Below are 22,169 nucleotides of genomic sequence, written 5' to 3'. Positions count from 1 at the left end.
CATGACCAGTGATAGGACTCAAGGAAATGTGATGAAGCTGAATCAGGGGAGGTTTAGATTGGACATCAGAGAAAGGTTTTTCACCCAGAGGGTGTTTAGGCACTCATTTTGGGAACAGCTCCCCAGGGAAGTGGTCACAGCTCCAGTGTGACAGAGCTGATTAAGAATTTGTACAAACACTCTCAGATACAAGGTGTGACTCTTGGGGTGTCCTGCACAGAGACAGGGTTGTACTCAGTGATCATGATGGGTGGCTTTCCACCTAGTATATTCTGATTCTGTAATTCTTATATTTAATTTTGTATTTTGTATATTTTCTATATGTAATTTTGTTAGAATGACACAGGAGGCCTTTCATTCCCATAGGTCTTTTCTCCTTGGAATGAGCATACCAAGGATTTTGTAAAATACTGTGGAACATATGGCCTTCGCAATGCCAAATTAAGCATTAATTAAGATTACTAGATTCAAGAGGAAACCTGTAAAGTTCATCCTCTTTGCAAAAATATTATTTTCTGAATCTATTTAATATGAATAAAATTTTTGCAGTTTTATTATTCAAGATTTCAGTTTGGAGTAAAGTGCATGCAGTATAGTATATGCCATCCTGAGGCAGGAACATGGTGATTCCTAATATTGTCATTATCATCATGTTACAAGTGAAAAGCAAGGAAATTGTTATAGAGTTCAATTCAATGGGAATTTTTAATAGGTTACAGAAATAGCAGATTTAGGTCAATGTTATTTCTAGTCTCTGAAAAAGTATTATAAGCTAATGGTTCCTATTCTGGCTTGTTAAGACAGCAGTGGTTAGTTGCTATAAAGAATGGTCTTTAAAGTTTGCTTCTTGCAATTCCAGACCCATTTTAACACCAGGTAAAAAACCTGCTTTTGACATCAAATTGTTTAATACTAGAAAATAATAATTTCTAAAACAATAATAACCAGGTAGGTCATACTTCCAGTTTGGGTTTTTTTTTTCAGTTTTGCATGTTAGCTGCACCAATGTGAGCCTAGATATTTTCTAATAACTGTTGTTGAATAAATAGCATTTTGTAATGTTATTCACATTTGTAAAAATCTGATGAACACATGTATTTTCTTCTGCATATTTGATTTCAAGAAAAAGCCTTTAGTACCCCAAATATTTTTAGCTTTATACAACCTCATCAGCTCATTTGTGTGTTCAGTAGTACCTCTCCATTGCTTTCCCCTCTTTCTCTCTCCAAATCTTCCTTTTATTCTTTATTTTCTTAGCATATCCAAAGGGAGATAATGGCATATCTGCTTAGATAGTAGCTGCCCAAAATCACAAAAGACTAAAAGTCATGTCTTACTGTGATATTTAATTCCTTTTCTAAAAGGAAATCCTCAAATTTTCAAATCCTCAAATGCATATTTGTGCTATATCAAGAAAACTTTCTCTAGGAAAGGAAGAGTCTTCTAATAAGGACCTCCTTTTGTATAGAGGAGCATTGTCTTGGCCTACAATAACTTGAATTTATTGTCAAGTGAATGGTTGGAAACCACTGAAGATGCAGGCTCTGCAATGCAATGCCACCTCTTCCCACATTGCCTTACTCTGTACAAGGCAGCATTCCTCATCCCTGATGTGGCAAACATGATCAAAGCATTCACATCACTAGTGAAGACGCATCATCCTCTTTCATCCATTCATGTCTCGATTGAAAAGACAAAACAGTCATTTTTAGTGGTTGAATAGCTGACAAACACACTTTCAAAAAGCCTGAGTGATTTGCATGTTTTTATGTGACCTCCTCTCGTCAACACTCAGAATTCTATTCCTGGTTCAAGAGATGCAGTATTAATTTCTAAGAGTAGACAATCACAGCCCTTTGTTTATTTTCTCCTTTTCTTTCCCATTTCTTCTCATAGGTGTAATAAGAACAGCTTTGCCAAATATGGACAGAGAAGTGAAAGAACAATATCAAGTTCTAATCCAAGCCAAGGACATGGGAGGACAGCTGGGAGGACTAGCTGGTACTACCACTGTAAACATCACTCTCACGGATGTCAACGACAACCCTCCCAGATTTCCTAAGAGTATGTAATATTCCAAAGCACTGATTTTCAAATAAGCATGACTAAAAGTATTAATTTGGAAAAGTCCTGTAGATAAGAATGTGAGATCCTGGAAAAAGAACAGTATATGATTAAAAAAAAATAAAAAAATCAGATATCCCGTTTTTTAAAAATAATATAAAGCTCAATTTGAAAATATGAGTTAAATGTTTAAGAGGCTATATATCATCATTCCACAAAATCAGCCTGAGCCTGAGTTAATTTCATTTACACTATAAAAATAATTTTGGAAATACTACAACAGAAACTGCATTAACTACTTCAAACTACAAAAGGTTATAACCTGAGACTTCCAGATACCAAAGGCAGAGCTAGCTCATGCTAAGAGTTTTTGTTATGATATTCAGGGACAGATTTTTATGTCTTGGCCCAGAAGATTGTACCTGTCACTGAAAGCACTTACAGCCTCAAAACTCAAAAAAAGTGATCATTCACTGATAATTTATTATATTTCCCATCAGTTAGTTTAAATGAAGCTTTTCAGAAGTATGCTAATTTAAAGAATTTCATAGTTTGTGTATGATTAGGAGGATTGTCACTTACTTGTCTCCATAAATTTACTGAAGTTTTGTATATTCTGTACCTTCAAAATGCAGAAACTAATCAAGCATATATCTTGATAACTATGCCAAAATAATTAGCTTCTAAAACTCCTTGGTAAGGTTAATTCATATGATAATATATTGCATGAATCTGCAGTAAGATCACAGCAGCTTTTTACTTTGCATCTCTTTCTCGCCCATGAATTGAAATCCCACTATATGTATCATGAATTCTCCATAGGTACAAAAGCACATCTGCAACTCTGAAGTTTCTCTCATATAAAAATTCTTCTTATACTCAGTCTGAAAAGATATTGTGTTTTTGCAGGTATGTAAGAAAGATCATGTTACAAGAAGGATCCATTTTGTCCTTCCTTCTGTCTCTTACATTGATGCTTAGATGTTATCTACAAACAGGCCAAGCAAAACTTCATAGATCTTCCTCACTTTCTAATTGTATTTAGTTCTAATGGTGTCTTTGTATTTAAGAATCCTCAATGTATTTTTCATGCATCAATTTTCCCCATTGCTTTGAAATTTATGTTAAATTTCAGAGTCCACATCCCCTGTCAAAGGTACACAGATTAATATATATCATACAACTAACAACTTCCCCTCATTTCTTTTAATCTATCTTTACATAATTGCCTGCATGTTAACCTCTTCAAAGAGTTCAGCAAGAACTGCAAAATTTCAGCTTTATTTAGAAAAGCTATGTTGATTTCTCTTTTTTTAGAATGGGAAATTCTCTCTGAATTGAGTAAATCTACTCCTACTGTTTTGCCTGTACATGTCAGTCATATCCATCCTTATCTCCCCTGGACTCCCTGGAGAACTTTTGGGAAAAAAAAAAAAAAAAAATCAGTGTTATATTATACCTCCAAGCCTTCTTTTGCCACAGTGGTTTGAAGCAAAATATTGCACATAATAATAGTTCCCTTATTTCATTCTTCAGGCTCTTAGGCATGTAACAGCTAATCCAAATGATTTGTTACTGTTGCGTCTGTTTGTTCCACAACTGCTTCTACAGCTAATTTAACCTTCTCCTGAGTCCCCTATAAAGTTCTAGGATAGAAAAAAATCCCCAGTTTTTCTACACTAACAATGAAGAAAAAAATGTAGTAAGTTTTACATTTGTGATTTTATCTTCTCTGAGCACTTCTGTATCTCAGTTTTGGGCTGACTTTATACAGTTCCTCTCAGGCTTTTGCCTCCAGATGTCTTAAAAGACAATTATTATTAGCTTGTTTGCAGAGATTTATTCAAACTCAATTTTTGTCTTCTTTATTTTGGTTTTATAGATAAAGCAGGTTTTACGGTTCTTTCTATTGTCCTCTCTGAGACACAACTTCATTTTTCTGAAAGATGTGTTCTTTCTTTTATTAGATATTTTGTTTGCCCTTACAGATTTTCCTTTTAATGGAGATGTGCATTTGCTGTGGGTCTTCTAAATAATACCCCTCGATAGCATCCACACCACCCATAGTGATTTTACAGTCTCAGCTATCCCATTCAGCCCTGTTTGGTTACGATGCGTAGTGTACCTAAAATTCACAGACACACCAGGCTAATTACAGCTAAACAAAATAACTAAGTGAGAAAAAGTGAAGTATGAATTGTATTTCACACATAACAAGTGTATTTTTCATTTTTTTCCTTGAATGCATTGCAATGATTTGGAGTAATTACCTGCCAGAAAATGGACTTTTCCATTTACTTGACTGCCATAGCTAAAAGGATACTTGTGAAAAATTTTCGTTTATGTGAAAAATAGGCCTTTAAAATCCAGTCTGTGTAGGTACCAAGTTCAGGCCTGGCAAGAGGTCAGGACCCCTGGGTGTTGCTGGGATTGAGACCTCCAGTATCCCATTTCCCATTGTTGGTCAACAAGACCAGGAAGTGCAGACTGAAAAAAAGGACTAAAGGTTCTTTAATATAAATTGTTGCAGGGCTAATGTTTTTGTGTCACATAATCAGGACCATAGTTTTTCAAAGGACTTATGCCAAAGAAGTCATGCTATAGCTCACCTGATGTTTCACAGGATAAAGCCTAAATTTATTTTCTGAACTTAGTAAAGCTGGAGAAAAAAAATATTTCACAGCAGAAGTAGGAGAACATATATTATTAATATTTGGAAGGAGCTACATTGATAAATAATACATTACAAGCTTGCAAAAAAAAAATGTATCACGAAATACCTTCATCTCGTTGAGGGTCCTTTAAGGAGACAGGCAAGTTTGATGGGTTATCAGCATCCAGTGATGAAAAACCACTGACTATCCTGCTGAACATGGAATTTTTTATTTAGAACCTGTGCTTTTGAACTTATTCAGTGGGGAACTCCCACCTTGCATGTCTCCTAGTAATGAGGAGTGTAACAGAGAGGAAACCTCTAAACATGTATTTCTGTCAGAATTGTTTGACCTGCAGGTATCTATTGGCCCACATTTCAGAAAACTGACACATCAGTAAACTGATATTTTCTTTAAAACTAGTAGGAAAAAATTAATCTGAATTATTTTATTAGTATAAATTTATTTCCAGAAGTATTTTCTTTCTTTCTTGTCTCTTCATTATTACAGCAGTTTTCTCCATTGCTGTGCATGTTTCATTGTTAAAGATAGATCTTTTTTTTAAATATTAGAATAAATATTTTATGTCAAAATTTTATTTTTACCAAAACAAGAGGAAAAAAAAATAAGGCAATGACTGAAAAGGTAAGTACGTTTTCTATCATAATAACAAAGTTCAAGTAATTGAAAAAAAAAAAATTGGTATAGCACAACAGTGCCTTTGAGCAGAGAGGAGTGGACAAAATCTTTGTACCTGTAGGCATTCATCCTGGTCCACAAGGGGACCAATGGCCTTTCTCTCTCAGCTACTTATGTACATGATAGCTGGCTAAGTAAAAACATACTTAAGCACATAATTCCTGAAAGCTAATGGGCTAACCCTTAATTCATCAAGCAGAGGACCAGTCTGAGCAAGCTGCTAGGACAGCAGTGGCTTGTTTCCAATTCTTAAAATAAGCTTCAAGAAAAAATTGATGGGTTATAATTACTTCAACATTTAAATGACAAAAACTGCATAATTAGTTGGTATAAATTATTCTTTATGGAATCAAACCAATTAAGCGAAGTGGGGGGACTCATACTGTCTAAGTTTATTATACTTCAGTTTCCCAGTCTCTTTCTTTTGTTCACTGCTGACAGAGTGAGTGTGAAAATTTAGAGATATAAACTCTCATATGCTGAGCAGTAAAAGCACATGTGAATCATTTTAGTCAAAGGGGTAATATGTCTTTTTATTTCAATATGATATAAATATGCTTTTAGAGAATAAGGCCCTGACCTAGAAGAAATGCAATTGAATTTTAAAATTTATAAAGTATTTATTCTGATATTAGCAAATAAAGGATTTCAAGTGTCTTATGAAGTCAGTAATAAGTTTGATATCTTTTTAGGTTGTGTACTTTTTAATATAATACCTCCTGAATTTGCTTTTCTGAACTCAAAAGAACTATTTGGGTAAAGCTATATTTTATCACATCATTTCCAGCTAACAGAAGTAAATTTTGTGAGAGAATGTTGAAAAACTTTTTTTAATAGAAGAGAAGTTAATTAAGGTTTGAACCTTATATTTGAATTATGTCTACTTGTGCATATCTTTGCTTTAAGAAAATGCATCTCTGATGGTCAGAAAACATTATCTCAGGGTGGGTTTACAACAACATTTAAAATATTCAGACAGCTATCCATTAAGGCCTAGATATCATAAGGGCCATTTGTTTTGCTGGCATTGGTCTTTCCAAAAGCCACTCAGTGAAATCCTTCAAGATAGTTCGCAAAAAAGAACATGGCAAATTTCCAGAAATGCTAACATGTTTGGAAACAGAAACACAACTATTCATCTTTCTGGGGGTGACACCTTAAATAAAGCGAGGTTGAAGGATCATTCCTAAGACCTTGCACATCAGTCCATACTGTAGGAGTTTGCAGGTAATTGGATTTGGATTTCACCAGTGGCCAGTACAATGCATTCCATAGAATACAGGGAATCCTCTATTGGAGATAGCAGAGGGAACAATAATCTTAGAGAATGAAGTTCATAAAATAGACAATTCAGAAACAGAAAAACACCTTTCATTTATGCAATTCCAGGAATTTCAGTGTATGTGAAAAGGACCTTTGCAAACATAAACTAGCTCTTTATTCTCTTAGTTATTTAACCTTGGCATGGCACTTGAATGATGGCACATTAACTGGATGATCTATTATATAGACATATTATTCATTATATATGAGGAATAGGCTTTGCATATTATTAGCCTTTAGATTAATTTTTTTGTGATTATTTATTGGTTTGCAGATTATTTTAATAGGCTTATTGTCAATTACTACAATCTGTAGAAATATTAAAAAAAAAAGAACAACCAAGTGCTGAACCAGGAATAGCCTATCTTTTTTATACATATGGCTACACACTTTTTAGATTGAAAATTTTTATCATAGCTACTTATTTGTATATTATTGGAAGCTGAGTACATCACAGAAATTGCACATGCATTAATTATCCTAACTTTTACTACATTAAAGCTGGTCAGTTTTTAACTCAGTAAACTAAATGTGGCTGATTCCATTCAAGTGACTTTGAACAAGTCTAGCTCAGATTATATTGAAAAATAGGTTCAGAAGCAGAGTGCAAGGAAGAGGTCTTCTTGGTCCACAAGAGATAGAAAGGAAAATATTTTAATCCATTGCTCTGGATGAGTGGCTTATGAGAGACAAAGGTATTTACTGCTAAAGATTTCAGAAGAATGCAACACAAATCCCACACAGTAGTGCATTAGAAATCTATAGAAAAGGATCATATGATTAATAAATTATTCTGTTCACTAATCCAAAAATTTTAAATAATGAAAGCAGAGATTTGATTTAAAAATAAGCGAGAGGGATTTATTCCCGCCTTAGTTGGACAATTCCGAACCAGAAAACTTACTTACTTTTCTTTAGCTAGAAAATTTACTCCGGGCTAAGGTTCAGAGCAGCTTAATTAAGCATTTTTACAAGTCTGCATAATTTTCTGGGAAGTTGCTTGACTCCCTGTAATTTAGATATGGAAGTGTAGCTTCTCTTAGTATTTCTGTTAACAGTTGTGTTTTATATACAGCACTTGCATCTCAGAATGAAAGTGAGTCCTTCTTTCATTGATTAGAGAATTTGCCTGGCAGACAAGATGCCCTAATTCAGTTCCAGCCACTAATTACTTATGTTATACCAATTGGGAGATACCTGCACAGAACAGGTGGACAGATTCATTTCAGACAAGCCTGCAGGCAGAGATTAGTTGTGAGACTGAGCCAGAACTTGCTTTGAATCAGAAAAAGAGGGGTGGTCAAATCCTGATTTTCTCCATCTTTATTTCTAATGTCTGTGCCATAAGACATAAAAGGAAAAAATCACCAACTTGGTCCTGTTAACCAAGCTTATATTGTTTAATGTCAACAAATCTTATACAAGTCTGATTTTCACTTACTTGTGAATTTTGAGTAAATTAAAACTTCATTATTGAGTTAAACATGTACTTTAATCAACTATTTTATACAGTGATGGAAGATAGGATTGCAAAGGCTCCAGACATAGGGTCATGCAATTGCAAGCCAATCATGAAAAAAGCACCCATTTTGAATTGCAATACCTTTGACTCACTACTGCTTTAGCGTCAGTAAAACTACAGTCAAATCAGTACAATGATAAATACCTGCTGACCAGTATTTGAAAAGGGCTCTGACAGGAATCAGAGGAGAATCAAAGGTAGCTCCTCTTTATTCCAGGTTCCTTCCAAGTCTCACACCTCTGTACTGTTTGCATTTGTTTCTCACCTGTCTCATCATTCTTTAGCCTCTCTTTCTTCTTCTCCTGTATATCCTTATTTTCAACATGCACTCTTGTCTCCACTCTCCTGTGTGAGAGACACATATTTATCCTTGATCTCATTTTGGTTGTATAACTAGATTGTGGCCATCTCTTCCTTCAACTCCACAAGTAGTTTTTTCTTTCCCAATGGTAGCACTGCAAAAATAATTTATGCTTTTCTGAATCACTTCCAGCTCTGAGTTTCTACATATTTTGCTATACTGAAATCATGAGTCTTCACCATCCCAGATAAACTCTTTACATCTTCATGTTACTTGTTTAAGCCACTACCCTGTCGCACAGATCAGTTGCCCTTGCCTGCTGTTTCTATTTCACTCACTTGAGTTACACATTTGACAGGTAGTCATAAAAAACCTCTATATTTTTCTTTTCCCTTCACCACAATTAAATCACTGAAATAATATGCATTTTTATATAGACTAAAAGAAGATATACAATGACATTACATTTTGCTTTCCAAAGCAAAAGAAGGACATGAGAATATCTGGGAAAGTTCCTGAAGTTTTACGTTGTCTGTACTATTAGTCTTAGAACAGTCCAGGGCATAGTTTTGACCAACACCAAGTAAAGCTTTCCCGGAGAAATTCAGGGCATTTGGAGAAATTAGTACAGGTCAGGAACTATTTTCTGCAGTCACTTTCCATGAAATTGACCTATTTTGGTGTGGGTAAAAGAATTTAATAGCATGGAATTAGGCCATTTATATTGGCTGGATTCTGGGCCACAGAGTCTGGCTGGTACATGAAATTTCTTTGTATTTTTGTAACTTGTCTGAGCCTATGCTTTGTAATCCAGGCCATGTAGCCCTCTTTGGGTCACAGTACCCCACAGTTAAGTAGCCTTCTATCATTATTTGTGTGTCCAACATAAAGGAGTTAAAATTTAACCTCTATAAAAGTTTCTCTTTGCACTTATACCAACTTTCTCTTATTTTTTTATTATTCCTTTCCATATCAGAATTCTTCATGCACTTTTAGTAAGAGCTGATTTTCCCCCCACAGTGCATGTAACCATAGTAAAAACTCCCTGGAAACTACTCTTTTTTGTAGCTGTCACAGTTGCATATTCTTAACCATAAAGCATCTTGAAGATTGAATCATTTTATTCAGACTGAATAACTGAACTCCCAACCAAAGCATACTAATTGGAAGAAAACTGAGAAATAAACTAGAGGGGGACATATTCAATTACCACAGATTCTCAAAACACTAAGAGTTTAGCAAATTCTGTGTCTGATGCACTTATATTGTTTTTTTACATTCTCAAGAATGCATAAGTAGCAAAGGTTATCTGAGGACTGTTTGGAGTATGTACTGAATGAAAAAAAAACCCGTTTAAAGGTCTATACTGAGAGAGACTGAACCCTTAGCTGCAAAGCAGAGCATACACCCTAATATAGCTTTCTTTAAACTACTCTATAGGCAATGAAAAATATGGCTGAAATGCAATGCTCTGATTGCACTGTAAACAATAGTTCAAGAAATACAAATGAGCACAATAGGGATTAGAAGTTAAATATTATCTATTTGTTATAACATTCTGTTGTTTATTCATTTCCCTCCAATCATCTTCTCTAAGTAGTAATCGATCATTAATGGAAAGATTAGGTAAATTGTTTATAAACACTGTAATTAACATCATAAAAGATTATTATCATTAATAATGGTATTTTACATCTGCTACCTTATGTAGAGAAGGTGCAAATAAATACAGTTCATAGAAATTCAACAACCTTTGGCAGGAATCATGTCATTCATTCCGCTACAATGTGTTTTCCGTGGGGAATGACAAAGAAATTATTCATTCAAAACACAGAGAGTATTTAGATTGGATGCATGAAATTACTCTCAGTAACCTTGGTATGTCTTAAAAGCTCCATCCATCTCCGCCTACTCTGATATTGAAAAGTAGCTAAGGCTACAGATTTAACAGCATGGGGTTGCCTTGCAATGCTTTGGGAATTGGTTCCAAAGTGACTCAGTGACAACAGTGCCACTTGCTGTGTCATTATCAGTTCTGGCAGCATCTGCTTTTTTCCCTGAGGTCTTCCATCTAAGTAAGAAATCAACATATCCTTTCTGCTTCTAACCATGGTGAGCTTACTTTCTGAAAATTTAGAGACTACAGGGCAACATAAAGTGAAACAGACCATATGTAATTATCTAATTATAATCACAATAGTTTAGGCTCATGATTTTCAAAAATATCTAAGAACTGCAGTTTTATGCAGATTTTCAGCAGTGCTCCACTCCCTGTAAAAGCATTAAATGGGATGTCCAAGTGTTTGCAACAACCTACATGTTCCTAGTGACATCAGTAGCAGCTGAGCTGAAGGTAACCATCTTCTATGAATCCAAAATACACCTTTACTATATTTGCATAGAGAAAGCTATAAAAATAAAAAGAAAATAACAGAATATTCTAGCATATATCATATATCTTTTAAGTATTGCCTTGAATTCATGACAATTATTTTATTCTTGGTGGCTTCTGTGGAAAATTAGTTGAATTTGTAAATGTGATTGTCTAGTGCTCACAAAAGAAGGACCTGTAATAAAGCACTCACTACTTTTGCATTTTATTGCAAAATGAGCAGTATTTATAGAGAGCTTACTTAAAACACTTAAACTATGAAACATAAACATCACTTTGTGATAAGCTGAGCATATTTCCTATACAGTGTAAGAGAAGACAAATACAAAGTACGCAATTGCTATCCCATTATATCACTATTTTCTTATTTATGTTACACACTAAATCACAAGCATTTAAGGAAACTGCAGACAGTAAACCAAAACTTGAAACAAAGTATAGGAAACTATTATAAACTTGTACTTGATGATTTCAAAATTTCATCTTTAAAAGCAGTAATTTTTGGCCTCAGCCTGTGCCTGCACGGGGAAGAAAAGTAATATGGAGTTCTGGGAAAAATAATTTGCATGAAGCATACTTAATGCATATGTAAAACTCAGGTCTTCACAAGGAGTTTTTTGAGTATACAGATGTTGAGCATGCTTTGTTTAGGTGATTTTAGGGATAGAACTGAGGTGTGACTTGGAGGATTTAAGACAGGAACCTAATTTCCTTAGTCAATGGAGAGAAAAATTATTCTTCCAATACAGATGATTTAGAACACCTGGCTTAAATCCTAAAGTAGATGGTTTGACCGTATTCTTAAGAGTGAATGAATTGTAAAAGTTGTGTTATTATATCTTGTGCCAGAGTGACAAAGACAATATTTAAGAAGCAGGGATGTTAAGCAGAGCATTACAAACTCTATGTCCCATCCTTGAAAAAGTACTTTTTATCATGTTAATGTTTCACATGTATCTTTCAATTTAAATATTATAGAGGGAACAAGCGTATTGATTTACTTCATGGTGACAGTGTGATCACTGGAATATTACCAAGCAACCTACCTGATAAATGCCAATTACATGCTGCCTGGCATTCTGAAAAAGGAGAAACATCTTCAGAAAACTTTTTTTCTATCTATCTATAATACATGCTACACCTTGTTCATTCTTTATAACAACTATATAATTTACATACAAAATAATTTATTCAAGCTTTTAGACTATACACCCCAAAATTATTTGTGTCATTGGATTATTTTGTTTGGTACTAACTTCTAATTAGTAGGTTGGATATTAGCAGTACAAGTCTTCATTGGTTATGATACATAATGAAACTGATCATGTGGAGCTGGTTTTCTACACAAACTCTCAGAGTTACTCAAAGCTACACTGTCTAACATGTGAAGGCATTGGCAAAGTCAAATTTTTCACAAAAAGAGGCAGCAACAAAGGTGGGAATTTTCATACAACAATAACATCAGTATTAATAGAGTTACTCAGGAACTTGATTAGTTCTCCTCAGCCTGTTGGAATATGGAAATGCCATATTATCTAAAATAAACTCTTTTTTATAAACTTGAGGAATTTCTAAAACTGAGTATTTTTTTCCCCTCTTGGTAAAACTATTCTACCATACAAAGATGATTTAAGATCTTCAAAGATTAAGTTATCCTTGCCTCAGTATTAGGACAGACATCTGAGTGTGAGTGGCTCCAAACAACAATTTCAATAATTATTTCTACATTATGTTGTTAAACAGAGTACTCTGTTGCAACAAGTATTCTTTATGCAACAACCAGCACACTTTGGAGGAAAAAGCTTTGGGCTTGACTATCTTGAGATAATAAAAATGAAGTGCATTTCCCATTTCCTGAACCCTTGCTCCAACAAGGGGGATGTTAATGACTGTGGAATTATTCTCTGACATGCAGTGGGTAGGTCTATTTTTAGAAAGCTATATGACAACAGCACCTCATAATTATAAAAAAAAAAACAAAAACAAAAAAACCCCAGCAAATTATTATGTTGAATATTTCAGTATACAAAAAAAGTATACTAGTATAATGAAAATAATTTTCCCTTTCAGAAGATGGAAGGAGGAGGGCTTCAAAAACACAGTCTGCTAGCTCACCTCAGGGGGTGATAGAGTTCTGGCTCAGTAGCTGCCAGCCCTGGGGAAGCTCCATCATGTGGATTATCCTAAACTAGGTTAGGATCAAACTCAAAATGGTTTCTGTTTCTGCTCATTTTCCCTTAAAGTACTGGTGACCCTTGGATATCCACAATCTCTGCAGCACTGGGAGATGCATTTTTCTAGTTGTGGAGTTTGGAATCCACAGAAGAGAATCAGAAATTTTTAAACATGGTTATATCTAATGATGTTGTAAACTCAGAGCAGTGGGTTAAAGGTTGGAAGGAGTCTTTTCATAACTTCCATATGTGAAGTTTTGCAAGACCATCCCAGATCATTTGTGACCTGCATCAGGCACATGGTGACAAAGCCTGGCTTTTTTTTCCCACACAATGTCTCAGCCTCTCTGCAGGGCAGAGAGCTGCAGCCAGGAAAGGCATGACTGCATCTCACTGCTGTTCTAAATCACATCTCCCTAGTTTTAGGAGCATATGCATCAGATGCTGCTATTTATTAGGCTGATTAGCTGTAGCTGATGTAGCAGGTTTAATATATTGAGTATATGCTTGTATGTTTACACTATACTTTCCTTTGTCTATTGCACTGTAGTTAAAGCACCAGTGAAAAAATATGAAATATTGCCTTATGATTCTTCATAAACAGACATAAATCAGTGCTTTTACAACCTGAGTCAGGATAAAAATTAAAATGGCTTGGTAATTTAATTTAACAAGAATATTACAATACATTGTGTAGGGGGTTTGGGTTTTGTTGTTTGGTTTTTGTGGTTTTGGAGTATCTTTTTGTTGTTGTGGGGTTTTGTTTTTTTGGTAGGGGTTTTTTGGGTTTTTTTCTGTTTATTTATTTTTGTTTTGTTGGTTTGGTGTTTTGTTTTTTTTTTTCTCCTGAGGAAACTTAAAGATTTAGAAGAAAGAGGGATAAATTATTGTATTTCAGTGTTTTTGCCTTTAAGAATCATGCTATTGTGATCCACTGCAATGCAATACTTTGGCAACTGCCAGAAAGCTGAAAAAAGTACAGACAAAGAAAAATCAGGAGAGGATAATCTTGTACAGTACAAGTATGGTGACAGATTAGAAAAAAATGTTCAAATAGTATTTACAGCTCTTTGATTGACAGACATTATACATTTAACTTAAGTCCTTGGATGCTAACCTGGGTTATTTCTTAATGGTTGTTTTGCTGATAAGAAGTAATGGTTTTCATGTGCTATTTCTATCAGACTTGAAAAGCTTTTTGGTAAATGATGGTGTAAACTTCAAGTGTGGAGAAAAAATCAACAAAAAAACTTCTTTTTAAGTAAAAAACAAATGAAAAAGCACCTAACATCTTTGTAAGTAAAAATCAAACCCCAGAACAGCTTTTGAGCCTTAAAAGCTAAAACTAATCTAATCACGTCAGAGGAACTGTAAATGTGTGCTGTATTTCAGTCAATATGACTGATTACCTGTCACTTACTCAGCTCTGATTTCTTCCCTCTATGCACTTTGGAACCATCTTTGTTTTAGAAACACAGATGCAGTGTGTATGAATTGTTAGCTAACTTCAGCCTCATTTTCTCAATGGTTTTGGGACTAAGAAATTAGCCCTGTCAGTTATTTCAGCTTAAAAGCTTCAACAGCATTATCACTCATTTATTTTTATCATCCTCACTGATGCCATTCAATATGAAACAGAAAGTCCTAACCAAGCAATAAAGTAATATTTACTCCTACCAGCTTTCCTATACATGAATATTTCCTGACTTGCATGCAATGTATGTGACTAAAATCAGCAAAGTGGGAAGCTAGTGTAGTATGAGGAAAGCCAGGGCTTTCTCCTTTGGTATGTCCCAAAAGACAGGAGGAAACTTAGAAAACATATTTATAAGAGATTTATGCAAGTAGAAGAAAGATTTTTGTTGGCAGAGAAGTCACATCAACAAAATTTGACAGATCTGTTTGAGCAGCGTAACCAGCTGCTGCATAAGTTTGTCTGAAGTGCTTGTTCCATCATTCCTAGAAGCTGAAGAGAATAAGGTTTTCAGGACCTTTGGGATTAAAAGGCTATTACTCAGGCCTGTTTCAATATATCTCTATGTAAAAATGGAAGTAGTAGTGTATACAGGCAAAATGGACAATAAAAAATGAATAATGCTAAACTGTCACAGCAAGTCCACATCAAGAAGTAATCTCTATTGGAAACAGAAAAATAAAAATCTACAAAACTGTCTCTCTATCTCATTTGATGTATAGCATATATTGATAATGTCAAATGTCCTCCCTACAAAGACTGAGCCATTCTGAGTTCAAAAAGAATTTGGACAACACTCTCAGGCACATAGTGTGATCGTCAGGGTGTCCTGTGCAGTGTCAGGAGTTGCAGTCACTGGTCCTGATGGGTCCCTTCTAGCTCAGCATATTCTGTGATTCTAGGATTCTATTATTTGAGGGTGGGGAGGAAGGGAATGAGGGCTTCATGCTATATATTCTATTCCCTTGAAGTTTTTCTGGGAGCTGACAGCAATATACATTATTTGTTTTCATTTCTTTTATTCTGAAAGTTGTCACAGTAGAACAGTTAACAGGTTCCATGTGCTGTGAAGATAATATCACAGAAGGACAATGGCACTGTAATTACATACTACGTCTTCAGAAATATGACTTGCAGGGTTGAAAACTGCTTCAGAGTTTCAAATTAATCTGGATGACCCCATCTTTATTGCTCTTATATTTCTGGAAATTATGAAATGCTGAGTAATTGAAAATGTCTGATAAAAATCTAAACAATGAGAAATTAGTAATTTAGTCTTTTTTTGACTTCATCTAAGTCACATATGCTTTTCAGCCAAGTGCAATATTTTATAGGGAAATGTTTGTTTTAATGAATCCGAGTGATCTTCAGATCACTAAAAAGAGATCAATTTGTCAAAGATGGAAAAATCTATGTATGCTCTTGCATTTCATTTTCATTAAAATTGTGGATGTAAACAGCAGTGGCTGCAGGAATGATTTCTTTTATCCAATATAAGTGCCTGTAAAAGACCAGGTCATCAGTGCTAAGACTATACTGTGGAAACTTAATAAAAGATTCAAGTGTAGCTAAACACCATTTTGGTCTCTTTTTTTGCACAATTTGCATAGCAGAGACCCAGTAATACATGTGTTCATAAATTACATTAATAATTGGAGGATTTCTGATGGTATCATGAATACCATGTCAAAATTTTATTCTTTAGCTATAATCACTGAAGTACATCTGAAAAATAGCTGAGACTATCTTGTCATGACAGCATTTTGTGTCATAAAAATCCTTTCCTGCTGTTAGAAGAACACTAAGAAGTACAGCTTCCTTTAGTATGTTCCCTTGGAAAGAAAAGTAGTGAAATGATAATTGCTCAGTCTTTAGTAGCTCAGTCAGTGGGTAATACAAACCTATACACTGTGACGTCCAGAGGTAAATGCTGGCACAAGCTGACTTATGGTGGTTTTTCTCTAAGAGAAAAGGTAAATTTTGCCTTCTGGTATATTTTGTGTACTGTTGGCCAGATGGGGGAAGCAAACAGAAGAGATTTTTTTCAGAGGCAATCAGACAATTGGATAGGTACCACAGCCCAAATGACTAGCTCACAAAAGAGTAAGCTTGCTCCTAATCCAGCAGTGCTAATGTCATTTTGTTCTTCACCTGAAAATATTGTGAAGCTGAAAAAGCTGACACAGCATACATTGTAAGGAGATAACGACAGGGAACATTGTCTACTCTTTAATTCAGCAGTTGAATTGAAAATCATCTATCCTGCTGTTACATAATATACAGCTTCTCAGAGCCTCATTTTGTGATGTGTGGCTGAACCACTGTTGGGTGGAAATCTCTGAGACAGCTCCCTAATGTGCCTCCCAAGGGTCACAGCTGCCTGTCCTGCTATGCTGTTGAAAAAGAGGTGCACAATTCCTCCTACATGTCTCATGTAGCAGAACCAAGCAGGCTACCGCTGATGTTTTCTGAAGGGGCTGCTTTGTGTGAGCTGTGGAACCTTGACACAGGAAAACAAAATGGACCAAAGGGAATAAAATTATGGGGCTATCTTTGTTGAGAGACAGGAGAAAGTGAATCAAACATCATGGGCTCAAAACCAGCTCCAAAAGTTGCAGGCAGTTCTGACAGCAGAGCCTGCTACATGAAGAAAGGTGAGCTCTGCCTGCCCACTGGTCATGGAGAGGTTCACTGGCACCTGAGCAAAGTAACTCTAGTGAGAGATGCAGCTAAATGAGGAATACGGGCACTTCAGGAGCAGAGAAATAATCAGGGCACCATATTACAAGCCCAGGCCTGCTGCTACAGCTGTTGATAAAATCAAGGCTGCCTCAGAGCACTTTGGACTTTCACATTTAGCTCTCTTATGCCTAGCATTAAAGTTGTTCACCTGGATGAAACCATTTTATCCTTACATGTCAGCAGCAATACTTATTTTAAAAGTGTGTAAATTTTTTTTGTAGCTTGTTTTTATTTTTTATTATAGCTTGTGTTCTAAGCAAAAAAGCAAAATTGTTCTAAGCTTAAAATTGTTTACCTCTGAAATTTTAGTAAGAGCACCCTCTGGTGGTCCTTATATGAACAATACTCTGTATCTTCCAAAAGGAGTTGTACATTTATTTATAGTACTCAATTTTAAACAAATGGGTGAAATTTTTTTACACTGAATTCTTCTTCTCAATCAATGTGAAAGTCATAAATATATTTTCTAAACAAAAAAAAAAAAGACAAGAAAACAAAAGCAAAACAAAATTAAAAACAAACAAAAAACAAACAGAAGTGTTTAAAAACATGTAGTACCTAATTGTACTGGTGTCTATAAGTACAATTTATTTCAAGAGAGTCAATCACATGTGAGAAATTAAAGATAAAACTATCGATAGATATCTCAAGAGATATAGATGCTAATGCCTTTACAGCTGCAATGGACAAAATCTAGAATCTAGGGAAAGTCAATAGATACAACTATTATTAAAATATGTTATTAAAACTATGACAAAAATATATTTTTCAAAACCTCTGTTGTTTTCATCTCCTAATTTTAATTAGATTATTTAGGTATTTTTATTTTGCTCAGGCTCCATGATTTTAATCAGAAATACCTGTGTTAATTATCAAGAAATCCCAAGAATGACTGTCTACCACTTTGTCACAGGTATCTTCCATTTAAAAGTACCTGAGACCTCTCACGTTGGTTCTGCTATTGGACGGATCAGAGCTGTGGACCCTGATTTTGGGAAAAATGCAGAAATTGAGTACAACATAGTTCCAGGAGATGGAGGAAACTTGTTTGACATCATGACAGATGAGTACACCCAGGAAGGAGTCATTAAACTGAAAAAGGTACGTGGCACCAATGGGTGGATGTGCCTATGGCTCAAGTGGTAAACCAGGTAAGGGAATGAAACATTTTGTAATTTTGCATCATAAGTGCTCACAGTAGTGTGCTACATAAGTAGCTTATATCTCTATTTGAATCCACAGTTGTGATTTTCATTTTAAAAGGCATTGCAGTTTAGACTTTAATTTCACATACAATTAGATATGATGTTTCATAAATGATGTCATGGTGAAGAAGTAATTCTAATCTCTGTCTAGGAAGTACAATTTGTCTTGTTTGGAAAGTTTTCCACCTAAAAACTTGCAAAAAACTTTTTAGTTCAGAGCATGGAATGAAAGAGTTATATTTTATGTTAGATAAAATGTAATAAATTTTGACTAAAAGCATTTTATTTTGAAAATTTTGAATTTTTGTTTGATATTTTGATAATGAATACTATAAAGTACTATGGTGAACACAGTTTTTATTCAGGGTAGAAGAGTCCCTAATGGCAAATAGCCATGTCCTACTTCCAAACTCCTGATAGTGTCCCAAGTAGCTGGTTATAAGATACTCAGGGAAACACACTACATCTCAGTCACTGATCTTATTTTAGAACACTAAAATAAGTTATACTTAATTCATAAATTTCAAAGATGGAAAGGGTGTTTTCATTCAGAATTTAATGATTAAAGCATTCAGTAGGAGAAATCGAAAAAGGGAATGTCACATTTTAACCAGTTATTGTTTTCTGAACCCAGGCATTTACATATACACCAATGATTTACTTGTTCAGTAGAAAGAAATCTGAACCACAAGTCATTTTGGAAGGTACAGTTATGTTTTGTAGACAGCTCAGGCTTATAGGTGTAAATTTTTGTAAAAAAAACAAATAATTAGCTGACCACTTCACCAGGGTCTGGGAAGGAAAGAGTTCTGGGCATGTATATAAAGATAAGCTTTAGGAAAAGTGAAGCTTTAATTGTAAGAAAATTTAGAATGCTGGTTCTTAACTTTCCTCGGCTTTGACCATTGATCTGTACTTGTATTATATTCACTCTAATAATGGAAGTCCTGGCTTCAACCTTCTGACCTGGGAAACAGTAAATTATCCATGGGTGCATTAAAGAACAAGATGATGTCAAATCACTGACGCTTCTGCTAGTTTTAATGGCATAAAATGGAAGCCACTATACTCACAGGAAGTAATTTGTCAATGAGACACAAACTCTTTGACATCTTAACACCCTCTTTCTTTTCTGACTAAAGGTTTGAGTGTTCTGTTTCCTCCTAATTGGAATTTGTATACTTTGTTTCATTTTTAAAAACCCTTCTGGTTACCTTTTTCCCTCCATGCAGACGACTCAAAAATGGGTCCATCTGGAGCTGTCAGACTGAGCAGCTGCGTACCCCTCTATATGCACTGCCAGTCAGAAAATGCAGTAAGTAGGAACCATTAAAAATTAATATTTCATCATCAAGAGCAGGTTTTTGATAGAATTCAGTTCTCCTTGCATTAATCCTAAGCCTCCTCTGTGCTTCTTTTTTTTTTATACACAACAATAGAATTTTCCATACTTGTCGTTAAGTGTATGTATTACCTGCTGCTGGTTGTCCGGGTTGGCAGCGATGATGTTAATAAGGGTGCCAGAGTAATTAAAAAGGAACTTCAAGGCTCTGATTGGTTGATGAGACAGAAATGCAGGCAGTTCTCTTCTCAGTTCCTTCAATAGCAGAGATGAATGATGAAAGGAACAGGAAAATCCATGCTACCAATAAGTGGTTTAAGGGCTGGTGCTGCCAGCACAATTTTGAGTGTTTTGATCATGGGGTAACTTTTACAGCACCAGGCCTGCTAGAGTCAGATGGGCTCCATCTATCTAACAAGGGCAAAGGGATTTTAGCCCAGGAGTTGGCTGATTGAGAGGCCTTTAAACTAGGTTTGAAGGGGGAAGGGGATGAAACCAGGCTTTTCAGAGATAAGCCTAAGTGTGGTAAGTCAGAGTCGAGGGTGAAATCAGCCCAGCTGAAGTGTGTGTACACTAATGTTGCATGAGCAACAAACAAAAGGAGCTGGAAGCCATGGCACAGAAGGAAAGCTATGCCGTAGTCACCATCACAGAAACACGGTAGGATGACTTGCATGATTGGGATGCTGCAATCGATGGTCACAGGCTTTTCAAAGGGATGGGAGAGGAAGGAGAAGTGGTGGAGTCACTCTGTACATTGGGGAGACTCTTGACAAGATAGAATTTGAGGTCAGTGATGATAAATTGAGACCTTATCGGTAAGGATCAGGAGGAAAGCCAATAAGCCAGACACCCTGGTGGGAGTTTGTTATAGACCACCCTACCAGGATGAAGAGGTGGATATATTATTCTGTAAGCAGCTGGAGGATGTTGGAAGATCACCAGCCAGGGGTGGGGCTCTGCTAGCCCTTCTGTTTACAGACAGAGAAGGGTTGGTGGGAGATGTGGTGGTCAGAGGCTGTCTGGGGTGCAGTGACCATAGGGTTTTCAATGTTCAGTGAAACAAGGAGGGGTATCAAAAACATGGACTGTATTTCTACACTGGATTTCTGGAAGGCAAATTTCAGCCTCTTCAGGATGCTGATCACTGAGTACCTTGGGAAACAGGCCTTAAAAACAAAGAGGTCCAGGGAGGATAGACATATTTTAAGAAAGAAATATTGAAGGTGCAGGAGCAGGCTTTCCATATGAGTCAAAAGATGAGCTACAGGACAAGCTACAGCTGCAGGAGAAACAACTGAACTGTCTAGGCAGGGAGCTTTTGAAGAAACTAAGGAGAAAAAAGTGGTCATATAATCTTTGGAAAAGTCAGCAGGCAACTCAAGAAGTGTTTAAGGATGTCATTAGGGCATGCAGAAAGAAAATTAGATAGGTAAAGCAAAAAAATTGACACAACTGACCAATTTCCACAAGTAACCATGTGGAATTATGGAAATGTTTAAGTATATATTGAAGTCTTTTTAAAAATGAAAGTGAGTGAATGAATAAGACCAACACATTCAATTAAGAAATGTAAATAATAGTAAGTGAAAGCCACTAATAAAAAGTGCTATATGCTTTAAACACAGGTTTGCATTTTCTTCTCTGTTATATTCTGTAAGCATGTGCTGTAAGTACTGCAGTAATTCAGTGCTGAGGCACTTCAAAACCATTTGTAAAATTTGCTTGTATTTTCCCTGAAAAATTTCTTGCAGCCAGAAACTGTCCATCATTGCACAGATGCTTTTTTGGTCTGTTATTATGCAGAAAACATTGAGAGATTTCTATATCAAAATTGATAAAAAATGAAGCCTTCCTGGACTACCTTTATTTTTGGTAGAAAATACATTTGATGAGAAAAAATTGCACAGACTGAACTGTTCCTTTTAGCACACTAAGTGTGTTGACAGATGCAGAAGGCCATTCTCTGCTTCAGGGATGCTACTCTCTGCTTTAGAAATGGGCATGAACAGCTACAGCTGGACAAGTTAAAGATCTTAAATCATCTGTTTTGGTTTTTTTTTTGTTTTGTTTTGTTTTTGTTTTTTTTTTTTTTGTGCCATGATCCTATATAAGGTTGATTACTACTACTCTTCTGCTAGTTACACGTATTAAAAAGGAAATTACTTTTCTTATATTCTGCTAAATAAATCATCCAAATGCCATCTTGCACCACTATGTGGTTAGTACTGTAATATTTTTTGCCTCTGAAAATAAAAAATAAAGGAAAATAATATC

General features: G+C 35.3%; 1 protein-coding gene across 6 annotated transcripts in view; it reads left to right on the top strand.

The window, feature by feature from the left end:
• CDH12 (cadherin 12) overlaps window positions 1-22,169 on the top strand; it is a 626,739-nt gene that overhangs the window by 562,256 nt on the left and 42,314 nt on the right. For all 6 annotated transcript variants that reach the window (XM_085570925.1, XM_021546438.4, XM_021546413.4 and 3 more), the window contains 2 exons: window positions 1,897-2,064; window positions 18,259-18,446. In XM_085570925.1, the coding sequence (XP_085427051.1) occupies window positions 1,897-2,064; window positions 18,259-18,446 (356 nt within the window). The remainder of the gene's footprint in view (window positions 1-1,896; window positions 2,065-18,258; window positions 18,447-22,169) is intronic.

This window comes from Lonchura striata, chromosome 2 (genome assembly GCF_050655825.1).
Source record: "Lonchura striata isolate lonStrDom1 chromosome 2, ASM5065582v1, whole genome shotgun sequence".
Taxonomy (NCBI): domain Eukaryota; kingdom Metazoa; phylum Chordata; class Aves; order Passeriformes; family Estrildidae; genus Lonchura; species Lonchura striata.
This window is presented reverse-complemented; position numbering and strand designations above follow the sequence as displayed.